The 17,269-nt window shown below is 42.9% G+C and overlaps 2 protein-coding genes across 2 annotated transcripts; both read left to right on the top strand.

The window, feature by feature from the left end:
- The first annotated feature begins 42 nt into the window (after positions 1–42).
- On the top strand, positions 43–17,068 carry LOC5513915 (SR-related and CTD-associated factor 4). The gene is made up of 15 exons (XM_048721786.1): positions 43–215; positions 341–424; positions 569–613; positions 1,232–1,300; positions 2,047–2,139; positions 2,477–2,588; positions 5,218–5,438; positions 6,157–6,379; positions 7,040–7,433; positions 8,801–8,850; positions 9,718–10,038; positions 10,802–10,902; positions 12,796–12,903; positions 13,573–13,750; positions 14,455–17,068. Exons 1-15 carry the CDS (start codon positions 177–179, stop codon positions 16,662–16,664), a joined length of 4,248 nt encoding a protein of 1,415 aa, XP_048577743.1. The 5' UTR covers positions 43–176; the 3' UTR covers positions 16,665–17,068.
- On the top strand, positions 3,702–4,890 carry LOC125559840 (piggyBac transposable element-derived protein 4-like). Its single transcript, XM_048721787.1, has one exon. It carries the CDS (start codon positions 3,727–3,729, stop codon positions 4,549–4,551), a length of 825 nt encoding a protein of 274 aa, XP_048577744.1. The 5' UTR covers positions 3,702–3,726; the 3' UTR covers positions 4,552–4,890.
- Positions 17,069–17,269: the final 201 nt, after the last annotated feature.

Here is a 17,269-nt window from a genome sequence, read left to right as displayed (position 1 = left end):
ATGTGGTTTACCTGTGTACTACTGAAAACCGCTGGTCAGCGGCTAGCGTGGGCTGTGGTGCATGCCGGGACGGCACCACGCTCTTCCCTCGCCGCCATGTTCTTCGATTTCTTTGCTCGCCTCCAAAATGGTTGAATAAATCCCAATAAGCCTTTAAAACGACACTGCAATTCAAGATGGTTGACATGGAAGTAGTGAGACAGTTCAATAGCGAGGTAAGCTCTATATTTTACTCGAAATACGTAATTGTAAAGTGTTGCCCAACTTTGTAAACCGGTGACCGACTTTGGAACCAATCTGAGCATTCTTTGTAAATCAACGTTTTTCTCTGGTTGTTTAGCTGTCCACGATTTACGAAACCAAGCCACCGATCTCTAAAGGGAAAGTGGCCTCTATTACTCGACTCGCTGTTAAAGGAATAAAGGTGAATTTATATGTGATTATGATAGTTTTGAGGCTCTGATAAGATTATTTTGAACTACAAGTTTGTCGTTGTGCCCCTGATGCATTAACTAAGCAGCATTCAAGTGAAGCCGAACTAATTACATTTCCTCTGATTTTGTTTCAGTATTACAAGCATGTTGTACAAAGTGTTGAGAAGTTTGCCCAAAAGGTTTGTTTATGTATACTTTAACCAGCCTTTGATGTTACATAAAAACAAATACTTGATCAGACGATAAGAATGGGAGAGCCACAATGCCCAATGAATTGAGAAAATCCGTTAGATTTGTTGATTCATCTCATGGCTCCAAAAAAGCAAGGAGCAAAGTTTTATTGTGATATGACTATACAAGTACAAAATATTTTAATACCACAGAAAATGAAATGATTTACAATTTTCAACCTGTTATACATAATGGATTGCTGTGTAACACCACTTGTTCAAACTAGCTAATACCAAATTCAGTTTCAGTAGGCAGGGTTCAAGTTCAAGGTTTTTTTTTTTAAACTTAATTGGTACTATTTTTGAAAATCATAATCTAGTTTGTTTGATGGAACTCACTAAGAATTAGAATCATATTGAATCAAAATCACTTATTTGAGGTTAAAACAGATAAAAAAGAAGTTTGAGTGATAACATATGATCAAGGCAAGTTTGAGTTAGTGGGGTGTTCAAATTATCCAGGTTAATTTGTTTAAGCTAAAATTTCCAAATAAGAAAAGGACCAAATCAGAGAGACTCAACTCAGGTCAAAGTGCTAACTTATTATTTTGTTCATTAACATTGCAGTGTCGACAAGAGTATAAAGTACCAGCACTTTATATTATGGATTCGATCATTCGTCAATCACGACACCAGGTAAGACCCTCTTATTTACCGGCGTAAAATTTGCACCCGATTATAATCTGCACCCCAATGTTCAAGGCCTTAAAAAAACAATTAAAAACCCATGTATAATATGCACCTGAATGGAAATAGCAAGCAAATAAGAAACAACCAAAAAAGAAACAGAAGTATCAAGATGAGATAAATGCTCTGATTCATAATCCATTTTATTTTTACATACATAAGTACAGTGCTTTTCTACATCTGAACTTGAAGGTGATAATCACTTTGACCCTCTTAGGCATAAGCAGCTCATCTTTGCATAACTGTAAAGCTGTTATTATCAACGCTGAAATTTGTATTATCACATGGAACATTGGAATGCGAGCTTGTGTTTGTTAACGACAATTCCACTATTTTGAGTAAATTCCATGGCCGACAACAAGAAAATAGTAAAGGAAGCATAAATAATTGCTGTTTTTCTAGCGAGTTTTTGCGCTTATTTTCTTACAAAACACATGATGAGGAAATTAAAGATATTCTTTGTTTGTAATGCCTTTTACTATGTTATTTTTTAGCAATTTTGTGATGTTTCTCACATACAATGGGCTCCCTGCATTTTCTTATTGATTTCCGCTATTTATCTATGTGCATTATACGCCAGTAAATAAGGTACTTCATTAAGCTTATTGTTATGGAGGCGTTGTTTGACTTGGTATCTTGTGGGATCATAGCATATCAGCCTGATATATGTAATTGCTCATTTTTATTTTCCTTAGTTTGGACCAGATAAGGACGTCTTTGGGCCAAGATTTCTTAAGAGTATACACCCAACATTTCAGCACATTTATAAGTGCCCTCCAGAAGAACAAGTAAGTTTGTAAAAATGTTTTTGTGTGTGTGTAAAATGCATTGCATATAACACAGACAGATACAGGGTTGGACCAAACAATCAGAAACCCTGTACAGTACAGACTGAATGTATTTTAACATTTTCCAGCGTGGATTTGGCATGGATTCTGAGTGTGATCCACGCAGTAAAAGTGAGTGGAGTCCACTCACATTCAGTCTGTACTGTAGTCTTAGAGATTCCACTAATAGATATTAAGATAAATAATAAAAACACATTGAAAAACAATTAATCCCCCCCTCTCCCCATTGTGAAAATGTTTTTTTGTCAGATTACAGCTAGTTGTGTTGGTCTTGCAGGGGAGAATTGTGAAGGTGCTCAACTTGTGGCAGAAGAATGGCATCTTCCCTCCTGAGGTGATCCAGCCTCTAATAAACATGGCCTCCCAGAGTAACCAGAATGCTAACCAAGGTATGAGCATTTCTAACATGAGTCTAGATTTCGTATACTAAAATTAAATACTTACTGTAACCCCCCCCCCCCCCCCCCCCCCACCTTAACCCTTTCACTCCTAAGAGTGCCATTTGGCACTCTCTTGATTATGCGGTTATTTCCTAAGAGTGCCATTCGGCACTCAGTGACTGTGGTGCATTCAACCAATCAGAATACGTAGGAAACAACAGCAAATATTTCTTTTGTGTCTTAACCAATCAGAGGACAGAATAAGCTTTCGATCGGTGCATAATAATGAGTAGGTGCTCATACAAAACAAGTGAGGTATTCAGCTGTGAAGTTTTATGTTGGCAATTTGTATAATGGCGAATCTGTTTGAAAGCGATGATGAAGAATTTTTTGGTTTTACCAATAATCTAGAGCCTTATAGACCGGAAAATGATGGGGAGTCTGATATTTCTAAAGACGATGAGAGCGAGGAAAGCGATTCTGAGAACGAAGATGTGAGTTTTCAGAGAGAATCGAGAGAAATTTGGTCAAGTACCGAGGGAGACGTGACAGTTTCTGCATTTCGCGAGCGGACCGGTGCCACTTTTATGCTACCAGAAGACTGTTTTGCGGTGGATTTCTTCCTGATGCTGTTTCCAGAAGAACTGATTGAACATATCGTCCTGGAAACAAATAGATATGCCCGCCAGAGCCAACAAACGAAGCCTGATGAGAAATGGTACGAAACCACCATTGCCGAAATACGTGCGTTCCTTGGGCTCAACATTCTCTTTGGCTTCAAAGAGCTTCCAGAAACAAGACTGTATTGGTCTTCCGAGCCACTTCTTGGCGTTGCAGAGGTAAAGAAGGTAATGCCAAGAGACAGATTTGAGAAGATAAGACAGTATCTTCATCTGAACAATCGAGAAACCATGATTCCTCGTGGCAGCCCGGGGCATGACAAACTGCACAAAGTGCGGCCGTTCCTCGACGCGCTTGAGAAGTCATTCAGCGAACATTACCTGCCTTCTCAAAATGTAAGCATTGATGAGGCGATGGTAAAATACAAAGGCCGCCTTGGTTTTAAACAATATATGCCGATGAAGCCAATAAAGCGAGGAATAAAGATATGGGTGCGCGCTGATGCGGAAACAGCGTTCTTTCTGAAATGCAAGTATACACGGGGAAGAAAGATGGCGGCGTGCAACAAGGACTTGGGTATCAAGTTGTTTACGATTTGACTCGTAAAGTCGCAGGAAAAGGTCACCACGTCTTTTGTGACAACTTTTTTACTTCGGTAAAGCTAGCAGAAGACTTGCTAAAGGATAGCATCTATCTCTGTGGTACAACGAGAAGCAACCGAAAGGACTTCCCGGCCGAACTGAAAGACGCCGCTGCGATAAAAAAGCTTCGCAGAGGAGAGTCAATATTCCGCCAGAAGGGCAATGTTGTTTGTACCATATGGAAGGACAAAAAGGCAGTTGCCTTTATTAGCACCCAATGCGAAGCAAAAGGCATAGAGACCGTCAACCGCAGACAAAAAGACGGCTCTATTCTCAAGGTCGATTCCCTTCCCGTTGTCACGCTCTACAACAAGTTTATGGGCGGCGTTGACAAAGCTGATCAGTACCGGCAGTACTACGAGGTAACACGGCACGCTCAGAAATGGTGGAGGTATTTGTTTTGGTTCGGATTAGATGTAGCAGTTGTTAATGCCCACATCCTGATGAATTTGGCGCCGAATCACCCTAGTCTGACGCAGTTGAAGTTTAGAGTGGAGCTTGCTAGGGGACTTATCAATGGTTTCTCTTCGCGCAAGCATGCTGTGCATGAGGGCAGTATTCAAGACGGTCACTGGCCCATGCAGATGACAAAAGGGCGATGCAAACGATGCCTGAAGAATGGGATAACAAAGTTCTGCCGACAAGGATGCGAAAAGTGCGCTAAGCGCTACTGCTTGAACTGTTTCAAGAACCATAACCAGGACCAATAGGACACAAATTACTGTCATGGCGCGAAATTCAAAACGCACAATCAAACATATTTTGGATTTGTATCGAGATTTTGTGGTTTTACATGCTATAACAAATACATTTGAAATAAAAAAAACATGCTCAACATAATAACTGTATTTTTATTGTAGATTTTGATGTAATATGAAAGATATTGACTTGTAATTTTAGGATCAGATGATAAATAGGTGCACTTTGTAAATAACCATTATTTCAACTTCAAGTTTTATAAAATCTTATGGCACATTCACCCTAATTATGTACATCAATGGATAGGGAATTGTCTTGGCAATAAACATTTTTACTATTGTTAAACATGATTTTGAGTATTTAAAGCCTTATTTTCAATTTTCTTGTACCATATAGAATTGGCTCCATTGATAAGAGTGTTAATCCCTAGGCCCTTAGGAAATAGGGCATCATCTGGCATGGCCCCCTTGGGAGTGAAAGGGTTAACTCTTGCTCAGTGCTGATTCCTAAAATGTAGCCATTTCTATGGTCTATTTGAAACATGTTACTGTGATATCATCAATGTGTTACTCAAGTATCAGCCTTTTATTGAAATTAGGCTGTTCTATTGGCAATTGTTAACAATAGCAAAGTACTGGTTGATTGTCACTCTAAGCAAGTTTTATTGTTCTACACAGTTTCAATTCAGCCATCCACCGCTGGACCTGCCCAACCTGTGCAGGAGCTCCCTGACGTAGCCACATCAGCGATGACCCAGATGCCACAGCAAGCGGCGGCTGAGGTGGGGCAGTTCCCAACAATGGCAGGGGCGGACCCAGGTAGCTTTATAAGTGCGCTGCAGCAGCAACAACTACAGCAGCAGCAACAGCAGATTGAGCTGCTGCGGCGACAGCTTGAGGTGGGTGTTGAAGTGTCTCTAACAGGCTCAAATTGGCATCCTAGTGCGAAAAAGATTGTTTTACTTTACAAAACTGTCAACTGCCTGAAGTGTTGCACCATAAGAGATAATACTTTTTGCTTGGCATAAATTGCTGATACAGTGGAACCTGGATTTTACGATAACTTCGATTTTACCATGGTGCTCCTTTCTCCTGGCGGAAATACAGTGAAATTTATCTAACGATATTGTATACAACATCTCCATTTTACGATACCAAATTTGTTCTCCCAAGCTTAATATTGACCTTGATACAACAATATTACTGATTCTGACTATCAACAAAGACAAAAACAAAAGATACCTCACGCATACTTACAGTTAATCTATTTCTTGACTTGAGAAATCTTGTTAAGACAGGTTACAGTCTTACAGAGAATAACTGAACTGTCTTAATCAGAGTACAGTTACAGTATTATTACTTTGTGAAGGTTGATTATTGACCCGACCTCACTACAGCGATATTTTCCATGGATTTTGTTTATATTGTAAAATCAAGGACCTCTTTGCAATGATACCTTGATTTTACGAGACATTTTCTTTCTCCCGAAGCTTATCGTAAAATCCAGGTTCCACTGTAGATGAATATACTTATGATATAAATATACTTATCATAAATATGCAATAGATAAATGTACTAACTAATGAGTACATTACTAATAGATATATCTTCCCTTAGGAACAACAGCACATCAATCAGCAGCAGCAACAACTTCTTCAGCGGGCACCAGAGAATGAACCACTGGTACCACCACAGCAGCATCAACAGGATCCCTCTTCATTCCACGGCACTCCCCAGGGCGTGCAGCAGCCAGGGTTGTCAGGTGCCCCGGAAGGAGAGGGGGACACGCCCCGGTTCCAGCTGCAGCCCCATGTGCTGGCTCAAATACAGGCACTTACAGGTGTGGTGGTAGATCTAGGGAAACTACTATTGGTTGTCTGAGTAGGCTGAAACTAGAAAGATTAGGAAACCTAGGTGATCTGAACTTGAAGTGGTCTGAGTAGGTGTAAAACTATAAAGACTTCAGAAAAGCTTTAGAAAGACAAGGTGGTCTGCATAGGCCTAAAACTAGAAAGACCACAGACAATCTGTACAAAGACTATGAGGTCTACTTAGGCATAAAACAAGGAAGACTACTGACAAGTTGTAGAAAAACTAGGTGGTCTGATTAGGTATTTGACTATACAATAATATATATGGTTCCTGGCGCACCGTCGACACAGAGTTTCATGCTATGAAGGAATCGTCAGGCTCTGGTGTTACCTAACAGTTCAACTCCCTTTATAGTTCATTGCATACAATTTGTTCTCATGCCGGCATTTCGTAACTAGCTTGGTTCATTTATATGCAATTGCATGTTTTCGTACTTAGGGCTTTACGCTGTTGGCTAATTTTCTTATTGTGTGCCTTAATTTTGTTGGCCATACTCAGCATGCAGCTGTAGCTAACCTTGAGTTGAAAAGCTAATGTAATTCGTTGTATTTGACTAGAAAGACTACAGACAAGCTGTATAAAAAAATAAAAATTGTTACTGAGTAAGGTTTTGTTCTTGTTACTCTAGGTATGAATATAAGACTCCCCACTGCACAAAATAGCAATGAACCCCAAGACCAGGGGATACCAGCACCTCAATACTCGGGGCAGATGCCGAACACACCCAGCCTACTTGGGGCAGCACCGCAAGTCGGTGTGATACCACAACAGCCAGAGGGTGTGCCAGGAAAACTGTACCAAGAAGGAGGAATGGGTAGGGGACTTCTACCAACACCAGGAGTTCCTGGACAAATGGTATGGGACCAGCAAGGACTACCTGGTCAGCCTCATCCTGGGCAGGAAGACATGGCCAAGAAGGACCCACTAGATGATTTTGACTATGGCGATGAACAAGACGATGCTACCAGGATTGCTGAGCAGCGCCGGCATCTTCGAGAAGAGGAAAGACGTCTTAGTCAAACGTAAGTTAGTAAGGGTCTTCCTAAACTGACAGAAGGGGTATTCCTAAGTGCTAGCTATCATTCTTATTCTTCTGAGCCTGGGCATCAAATATATGGAAATGATGTCAGATATATCAAATGTGATGTCAGACATGCGGATATGATGTCAGACATGCAGATATGATGTCAGACATGCGGATATGATATCAGACATGCAGATATGATGTCAGACATGCGGCGGATATGATGTCAGACATGCGGATATGATGTCAGACATGCGGATATGATGTCAGTATAATGATGGATGTGATGACAATCAGAGACGGGCGGACTGAAGCTGCTTGCGGCATCTGTTGATTGTCTCTTTTTTGCTGATCCCATTGTTATCATTCTCAGGGGGGTCCTAGTCTGACTGCAGGATCCCATTGTTATCATTCTCAGGGGGGTCCTAGTCTCACTGCAGGATCCCATTGTTATCATTCTCAGGGGGGTCCTAGTCTGACTGCAGGATCCCATTGTTATCATTCTCAGGGGGGTCCTAGTCTGACTGCAGGATCCCATTGTTATCATTCTCAGGGGGTCCTAGTCTGACTGCAGGATCCCATTGTTATCATTCTCAGGGGGGTCCTAGTCTGACTGCAGGATCCCATTGTTATCATTCTCAGGGGGGTCCTAGTCTGACTGCAGGATCCCATTGTTATCATTCTCAGGGGGGTCCTAGTCTGACTGCAGGATCCCATTGTTATCATTCTCAGGGGGGTCCTAGTCAGGCTGCAGGATCCCATTGTTGTCATTCTCAGGGGGGTCCTAGTCTGACTGCAGGATCCCATTGTTATCATTCTCAGGGGGGCCCTAGTCTGACTGCAGGATCCCATTGTTATCATTCTCAGAGGGGTCCTAGTCTGACTGCTGGATCCCATTGTTATCATTCTCAGGGGGGTCCTAGTCTGACTGCAGGATCCCATTGTTGTCATTCTCAGGGGGGCCCTAGTCTGACTGCTGGATCCCATTGTTATCATTCTCAGGGGGGCCCTAGTCTGACTGCAGGATCCCATTGTTATCATTCTCAGGGGGGTCCTAGTCTGACTGCTGGATCCCATTGTTGTCATTCTCAGGGGGGCCCTAGTCTGACTGCTGGATCCTATTGTTGTCATTCTCAGGGAGGCCCTAGTCTGACTGCAGGGTTATCCCCCCTATCTTTGTGCCCTGCCCTTTTTGTTTATGGTATCTACAGGGGGGGGGGGTATGGGGATGACCCCAGCCTCGTTTTTAAGGGGTAGGGGTGGGGATAACCAGAAATCGGTTGGCACAGCACTAGTCAGTATCAGACGAATAAAGTAAAACTTCACCGTTGAAATCAGCCTTAACTTTATTATTATGTTCTTCAGGCAAGAAAACAGAGATTCCAAGTTCCGGCCAGAATCTGATGATCCCTCTGGTAGGTTTTTTGTTAAGCATATGATATCATTCATACAGACATGAAATCAGACACATGGATATGATATCAGACATATACAGATATCAAGTCAGACATATGGATATGATATCAGACGTATACAGATATGATGTTGGACATATGGATAAGATGTCAGTATAATGATGGATGTGATGACAATTAGAGACGGGCGGACTGAAGCTGCTTGCGGCATCTGTTGATTGTCTCTTATTTGCTGATCCTACACCTTATGTACAGTGGAAAGGTTTTGCTTACAATTCATATATTTCTATGCTAGGACGATGATATTTGGCATTCATACAACAAGTTTTTACTAAAAATGCTCAGTATAGTGTAGTCTAAAATATCTCTCTAGGCTATATAGATATTCTTGTTGATATATTCCAGACAGTATATTGTACTTGTCATATTCTGTTACACAAAGTTTTAGGAACTGGATTATTCTGATAATTCCATGCACCACTCGTGCAGCAATTTTATTTGCTGTTTCTAACTAAGATGATTTTACTTTAAAATACGCCTATTTCAAAAAACGTTGTCAGCACAAATGACGAATGGCATTTGCCACATGGCAGTGCTACCATCCAAAAATACCAATGGACTCCTAATATTTTACTGAAAGCAGGAAAATGTGAATAACTCGTGCGATTAGTTATTCATTACTCTAAGGGGTAATTATACCTACAAGCCGCAATTTGTCTTATGCTACCATTCTCCATTTGCACCAACAACGTTAATTGAAATAGGTGTTTTTTGTTTATTTAAAGTTAAGCATTGAAAGATACAGTTCATTTTTTTACGTCACACTGTAATTCTCAAACTCATTCCATTTTTATACATGTTCCTCAGATAAGAATCAGCATAGAGAAAGGTCCCCTGGTCACAGAAGGAGATCCCAGTCACCTAGGAGGCGGAGCCGTTCACCAGGGCACAGGTCCCGCTCTCCTCGCCGAGGTCGTGACCGGGATAGGGACAGAGGGCGGGACAGAAGGGATCGTGATCGTGACAGAGACCGTGATCGTGACAGAGGTCGGGATAGGGACCGTGATAAAGATAAAGGACATGAAAGGCCAAAGGATCGAGATGAGAGGGACCGAGAGAAGGTGAAAGAGGCAGAGCCAGAGACGAAGAACCCACATATTCCTGCTGTGGAGAAGGATGCTCTCAGTGGTATGTGTTCTCCATCAAATGAGCTAAAGGCATCAATAGCCATTTGCTCACCCTAGCAAAGTACCAAATGTGTACCCCATTGCCATTGGGTGTTTTGTGAAAGCTGTTGCGTTATTTTAGATTGAAAGCACACAATTTTATTTTTAGGTGGTTACTTAGATTTCATTGCTTCTCATATTTTGTCAAAAAAAATTTGGGCATTCTCATTTTCACCCCTAAAAGATACCCAAGGCTCCAAATTTACACCCTAAAAGATATGACGATGATCCCTGTTTGATGTATATAGGGAGTAAACCTACTGTAGAAATTTACTTACTGTAGAAATTTACTTGAGTGTTGGAAATGATGATCATAAGAGACGGGCGGACTGAAGCTGCTTGCAGTATCACTATGTTGATTGTCTCTTATTAACTGATCCTCCACAAAATGACACCCAACAATAACGGAAGCATTATGATTAATCACTTCCAACTCTACCAGGCACAATTATCTAAATCACTAGCACACTGCTGTAACCAGGATCTTGAGTAGGGGGAGTAGGGTCTTTTTGGGCCATTCATTGGACTATTTTCTCTCACAGGGCTCTTCAGTTTCCTGTCATTTAGCTGAGTGGGTTTGGGTTTTTGTAACCCTCAACCCCCCCTGTCTATGAGAAGCCACAAATTGGAAAAACCGAATAGCATCATTTATTTTTAAAATGGGCAGTTTTACCTTCCACTTACATAAAACGAGTCTGTGTTTTCAATGTGCTGTTTGCCTTTAGTTTGCAGTTCCACTATCTGGGTTGGTCACCTAGCCAAGATTGTGACCCAAGATACACTTCAGGGAATATTTGAAGAGCATGGCACTATCACGTCTATTGATGTGAGTAGATAACTTATCCATTAGTGGTGTGATTGTTTTTAGTTGTTTCAATCCCAACAAATATTTTGTTGTTATTTTTTTCTATTCGTTCTTTGACCACTCTAGATGCATATGCCCTTCCCTTATTATAGGAATTATTGGAAATATTCAGCCATATACTTAATTTTGCATAAGGATAATTTTCATTTTTTTTTCCAGATGTATGAATTTGTTTTATTCTCCTCCATAGTTGATACCTCCCCGTGGGTGTGCATATATTCAGATGTCTGAATTTGTCTGCTTCTCCTCCATAGTTGATACCTCCCCGTGGGTGTGCATATATTCAGATGTCTGAATTTGTCTGCTTCTCCTCCATAGTTGGTACCTCCCCGTGGGTGTGCATATATTCAGATGTCTGAATTTGTCTGCTTCTCCTCCATAGTTGATACCTCCCCGTGGGTGTGCATATATTCAGATGTCTGAATTTGTCTGCTTCTCCTCCATAAGTGATACCTCCCCGTGGGTGTGCATATATTCAGATGTCTGAATTTGTCTGCTTCTCCTCCATAGTTGATACCTCCCCGTGGGTGTGCATATATTCAGATGTCTGAATTTGTCTGCTTCTCCCCCATAGTTGATACCTCCCCGTGGGTGTGCATATATTCAGATGTCTGAATTTGTCTGCTTCTCCTCCATAGTTGATACCTCCCAGTGGGTGTGCATATATTCAGATGTCTGAATTTGTCTGCTTCTCCTCCATAGTTGATACCTCCCCGTGGGTGTGCATATATCCAGATGTCTGAATTTGTCTGCTTCTCCTCCATAGTTGATACCTCCCCGTGGGTGTGCATATATTCAGATGTCTGAATTTGTCTGCTTCTCCTCCATAGTTGATACCTCCCCGTGGGTGTGCATATATTCAGATGTCTGAATTTGTCTGCTTCTCCTCCATAGTTGATACCTCCCCGTGGGTGTGCATATATTCAGATGTCTGAATTTGTCTGCTTCTCCTCCATAGTTGATACCTCCCCGTGGGTGTGCATATATTCAGATGTCTGAATTTGTCTGCTTCTCCTCCATAGTTGATACCTCCCCGTGGGTGTGCATATATTCAGATGTCTGAATTTGTTTTATTCTCCTCCATAGTTGATACCTCCCCATGGGTGTGCATATATTCAGATGTCTGAATTTGTCTGCTTCTCCTCCATAGTTGATACCTCCCCGTGGGTGTGCATATATTCAGATGTCTGAATTTGTTTTATTCTCCTCCATAGTTGATACCTCCCCGTGGGTGTGCATATATTCAGATGTATGAATTTGTTTTATTCTCCTCCATAGTTGATACCTCCCCGTGGGTGTGCATATATTCAGATGTCTGAATTTGTTTTATTCTCCTCCATAGTTGATACCTCCCCGTGGGTGTGCATATATTCAGATGTCTGAATTTGTCTGCTTCTCCTCCATAGTTGATACCTCCCCGTGGGTGTGCATATATTCAGATGTCTGAATTTGTCTGCTTCTCCTCCATAGTTGATACCTCCCCGTGGGTGTGCATATATTCAGATGTCTGAATTTGTTTTATTCTCCTCCATAGTTGATACCTCCCCGTGGGTGTGCATATATTCAGATGTATGAATTTGTTTTATTCTCCTCCATAGTTGATACCTCCCCGTGGGTGTGCATATATTCAGATGTCTGAATTTGTTTTATTCTCCTCCATAGTTGATACCTCCCCATGGGTGTGCATATATTCAGATGTCTGAATTTGTCTGCTTCTCCTCCATAGTTGATACCTCCCAGTGGGTGTGCATATATTCAGATGTCTGAATTTGTCTGCTTCTCCTCCATAGTTGATACCTCCCCGTGGGTGTGCATATATTCAGATGTCTGAATTTGTCTGCTTCTCCTCCATAGTTGATACCTCCCCGTGGGTGTGCATATATTCAGATGGAAAAAAGAGAAGATGCCTACAGAGCCTTGGACAAACTACGCAATATCAAACTATATGGAAACTCTGTCAAGGTGAGTTGCACAGAGAATGCTGCAAGAACCTACAATCTGTTACAAAACTAATGGGACACTTTCCCTCCCCCTTCCTCAATGTTGGAGGGCAAATGGTCACCTTACAACTGCTTGTGTTTTAAGCTGAAAAATCGCCTCTAACCAATACTAATCGGGGGAGAGGGTTGGAGGTTGTTCGTATGCGAAGTGTCCCACTTACTTTTGTTGTGGATTGTAGATACATTTTTCGTCCCTCATGTTTTTATGTTAAAAACCAATTGTTGTTAAAGTGTTCATACAGTGAATCATGAGTTACAAGTTCAACTGATGCTTGCAGTAAATTGAAGCTTATGTTATGTTCAACTGATGCTTGCAGTAAATTGAAGCTTATGTTATTGCATTTAGATAATTCTGAAAGAATTTATATTGTCCATTTGTAATAATTTTTTTACTAACAGCACTTGTTACACATGCCTACTTAAAGATGCTTCCTTAACATTTAATTTAGAATTCGGTTGCTTTAAAATACAAAGCGTTTTGGGAGCGTAATGTTCCCTAGTTTTTGCACACAAGGCCCTCATACAAGTATTTTGTATGTAGATTGTTATTTCATGCTTTTATTGTAATTTTTTCAGTCTGTATTTAGTGGTTTTTACTATTTACTGATAAATTAATGTCGTTGTTTTTTAGTTGGCCTGGGCTCCAGCGAAAGGAGTTAAGGACCGGGAATATAAAGAGTTCTTTAATGTGAGCATAGGAGTCACCTACATCCCTCATGATAAACTAGGGGCATCCCCCGACCTTGAGAGCCTAGGAGAAGGTGGCTGGATTGACCCTGAAAGTATCCCTGAGCATCTCAAGAATCCTGGTATGTTGGACAAATTTTGGCTAGAATACTTGTACAGTTGAAGTCACAAGCATAGAAAAATAGGGTGTTTTAGATTTGATTGCAAACAAACACTGATTTTTTATGTGCGGTGCTTCCAAAGAGGATGCAAGAAAGCATAGACATGTTATGAACTGTCATGAACATGGGCCGTCCTCTTGCTTTCGTCATGCATCTGAATCTAAACCTATTTATGCTCTAGGCAATTTGAAACACTGTATGTTGATTTGTGAAGGATAAAGTACTTTTTGTGGTTGTTTCTTTTCTGACATGTTGAGATCTTTGGGACTTCAGTGTGGTGCAACAGAGCAGAACCAGTATAATTCCTACTCTTTTTATCCTCTTTTTGCTATCACATGGTCATTCCTGCCCCTGATTGACTGAACCACTTAGAGGAAGAATTAGAGTTTCAGCGTCAGTTGCCACTTTGTCATCCGTTTGTTGATCTTTTGTTGCTATTATGATATTTTTTTATTGAATTTGGTATGTATAAAACTCATTGTTAAAAAGAGATGTCTTTGTTTTTCAACAATAATAAAAATAAACAGCAAAGGTGTGGCTAACTAGGATTCTTTTATAAAGCATCTTTGTCTCAAACCCTTCCTCTTCAGTTTAATTATCTGTTCTCATGATAACTCATAAGTATCAATTCATTAATCAAATTATTGTTGTTGTTTTTTTCACAGGAGAAAAGCCTGATGCAGGAATTGATGGCCCTAGCCAAACTGTTGTCACCCTCCCCCCACAAATACCAACACACCTGCCTCCCCCTGGTCATCCTATGTTCAACCCGGCCTTGATGCCTCCTCAGATGATGATGCGACCCCCCTTCACCGGCATCCCTCCCCCAAATATGACACAGCAAGATGGCAGTAACCCTCCGGGGTGGAACGTCCCACCCCCATTTGCCCCACCTGGTCTGCCTCCTGGAATGAAGGGTCAGTTCCCCCCTCAACAGGGTACCAGCAATCCCATGTTTCAGCCCCGCCAACAGACTGGGATCCCACCCAGATCACAGGAGCCCGCTGGAGTTCATCAGTTCCAACCAAGGTTTGGGGGGGCTCACAGATTCGATGGACCCCCGAGATTTGAAGGTGCTCCCAGGGGACCCAAGGGCCCCTCATTCGACCAAGACAGGCAGAGGTTTGAGGGACCAGGAAACAGGAGGCAGGAAGGGCAACAAGGGAACAACCCAGAGGAAGATGTGCACATGGAGGAGGGGTCCCCACCCCAAGAGAGAGGGCAAGGACCTTTTGGGGCACCCGAAGACAGAGGGCGAGGTCCCCGTGACTTTAGGGGCATGGATGGACCCCGTTTTAGAGGCCCTGAAGGTCCCCAATTTAGAGGCCCTGATGGGCCTCATTTTGGAGGTCCCGATGGACCACGTTTTAGAGGTCCTGAAGAGAGGGGACCTGGAGGACAGTTCAGAAGGCAAGGTCCTCCAAGGGACGAAGTGCAATATGGCATGCCTCATAGGGGCATGGAGGGTCTGACCCGGCAAGAATTTAGGCCTGACTTTCGAGGACCACGTTATGGCGCCCCTCGTCATATGGGCCCACCCCCACATTGGGTACAACCTGGCCACATGAGGGGGCCCCACCCAATGAGGTTCCCTGGCCCTCCCTGGCAGGTTGGCCCTCCACATGATGATCGGCCAAATCTAGTGGGTGGGGACATGCTACCGCATGGGGGTCCCGACCACGGGCCAGGTGTGCCGCCTGATGAGCGACCTGAGGCGGGGGGTGTGGATATGGAGGGGGAGGATTTTTTAAGGCAACAAAGTGAACCAAGACAAAACGAACCGAAAGATCGGCAAAACGAACTGAGAGATCTGCAAGACGAACCGAGAGATCGACAAAACGAACCGAGAGATCGAGTGAAGGAGGAAGTACGACCAAATCCAGAGGAGAAACCGCCAAGAGACCATGAATACAGTAGAGAACGAGATCGGGAACACAGTAGAGACCGTGACCGTGATCGCAGGGACCGCGACCGTCACACTAGTGACATAATGCGTGACGAGCCAAGAGACCGGGACTCAAAAAGAGGCAGTAGGGAAAGCAGTAGGGATCGTGATCGGCTTCGTGAACGTGATCGTGAAAGCTCGCGTGATCGTCATGACCGGGAACGTGACCGTGATCGAAGTCGTGACAGAGATCGTGTCAGGGATAGAGACCGTGATAGGGATAGAGACCGTGACAGAGAACGAGTGCCTGACCGTGAGCGTGACAGGGATCGTGACCGTGATAGGCGGCGAGGCCGAGATAACAGATCCCAGAGCTCAGATTCTAGTGGTGATCGGCGGAATCGGTTTGACCCCATCAAGGAAGATTCTCGAAAAACTCCGCCTGAGCGTCAGGCCTCTAGCATGGAGATACCACCCAATGCTGGAGCAACCAAGGTCGACATACCTAGCAATGCCCCTACCCCGGGTGGGGAAGTACCCTTGTCGTCAGAGCCGGAGGAGGGGGAAGTCGTCGAAGGAGAAATTCTTGGAAATGTAGCTCCGAATGTTAATGGTCATGAAGAAATTGGTAGTTTGAATGTAACGCAAGGTAGCGAAGATGTCACGCTAAATAGTGTAACGCAAGGTAGCGAAGATGTCACGGTAAATAGCGGTACGTATGGTAGTGAGAATGTGGAAGATAGCAGTGTAACGCAAGGTAAGGAAGATGTCACGCTAAACAGTGTAACGCAGAATAGCGAAGATGTCACGGTTGATAGTTCAATGCAAGGTAGCGAAGATGTCGAACACCAACAGAGAGAACTTGGTAAAGAACCTTTTAAGGGTTTGGATGGACTGAATTGCGAGGTCACGGAGCCCGTACAAAAAGACATAACACCCGTGAGTAGCGAGGAAAATGGAGCGAGGAACACTGAAGAAATTAGCACGTGACACACACGTGGCTACTAGTATATTGTAACGAATCAGCGACGTCAAACGCTCGCACTTCGAGGGTTTCATCAGAGATAGAGAAATCGCACCACACAGAAGATGCTAGTGAATAAGGGCCTTTAAACGGCGAGCAGTTCCTCTGCCAGTCTCGCCATACGTGCTCGCACGGTGCACGTGGGAATGCGCTTGCAGGATCAAACGTCTTGACAAAGAGACGCAGCCTTGTCCCAGCGGCACCGGGCTTTCTGTGTTCGGAGATAAACCGTGAGACAGCATGGGGACTTGTACGAGCTCACACCAGGAGAGCTTGCTACCTGCGTCGCCGAAACTCTTTACAAACCCAGCCTGAACGCCTAGAACTACCCTGAGAAGAGGAAGCCGGTTAGAAAGCCTGGAGCTAGCTTGAAAAAAAAAACATAAGAAAGAAAGACGGTTTCCATATAATCTCATCCAAATTCATATATTCTCAAAAACTCACCAAAATTTAGGCTGGATAATCAGGGTCAAATATAATGAAACTACAGCTTTTTTACGGAACAAAAAACGAAGCTGAACAACAAGGATAGCTGACTGTGACATCCGTACTGCACATGCGCAGAGTGTGC

Source organism: Nematostella vectensis, chromosome 14, assembly GCF_932526225.1.
Source record: "Nematostella vectensis chromosome 14, jaNemVect1.1, whole genome shotgun sequence".
NCBI lineage: Eukaryota > Metazoa > Cnidaria > Anthozoa > Actiniaria > Edwardsiidae > Nematostella > Nematostella vectensis.
Note: the sequence above shows the minus strand (reverse complement) of the source record. Positions and strands in the feature narration are given on the sequence as shown.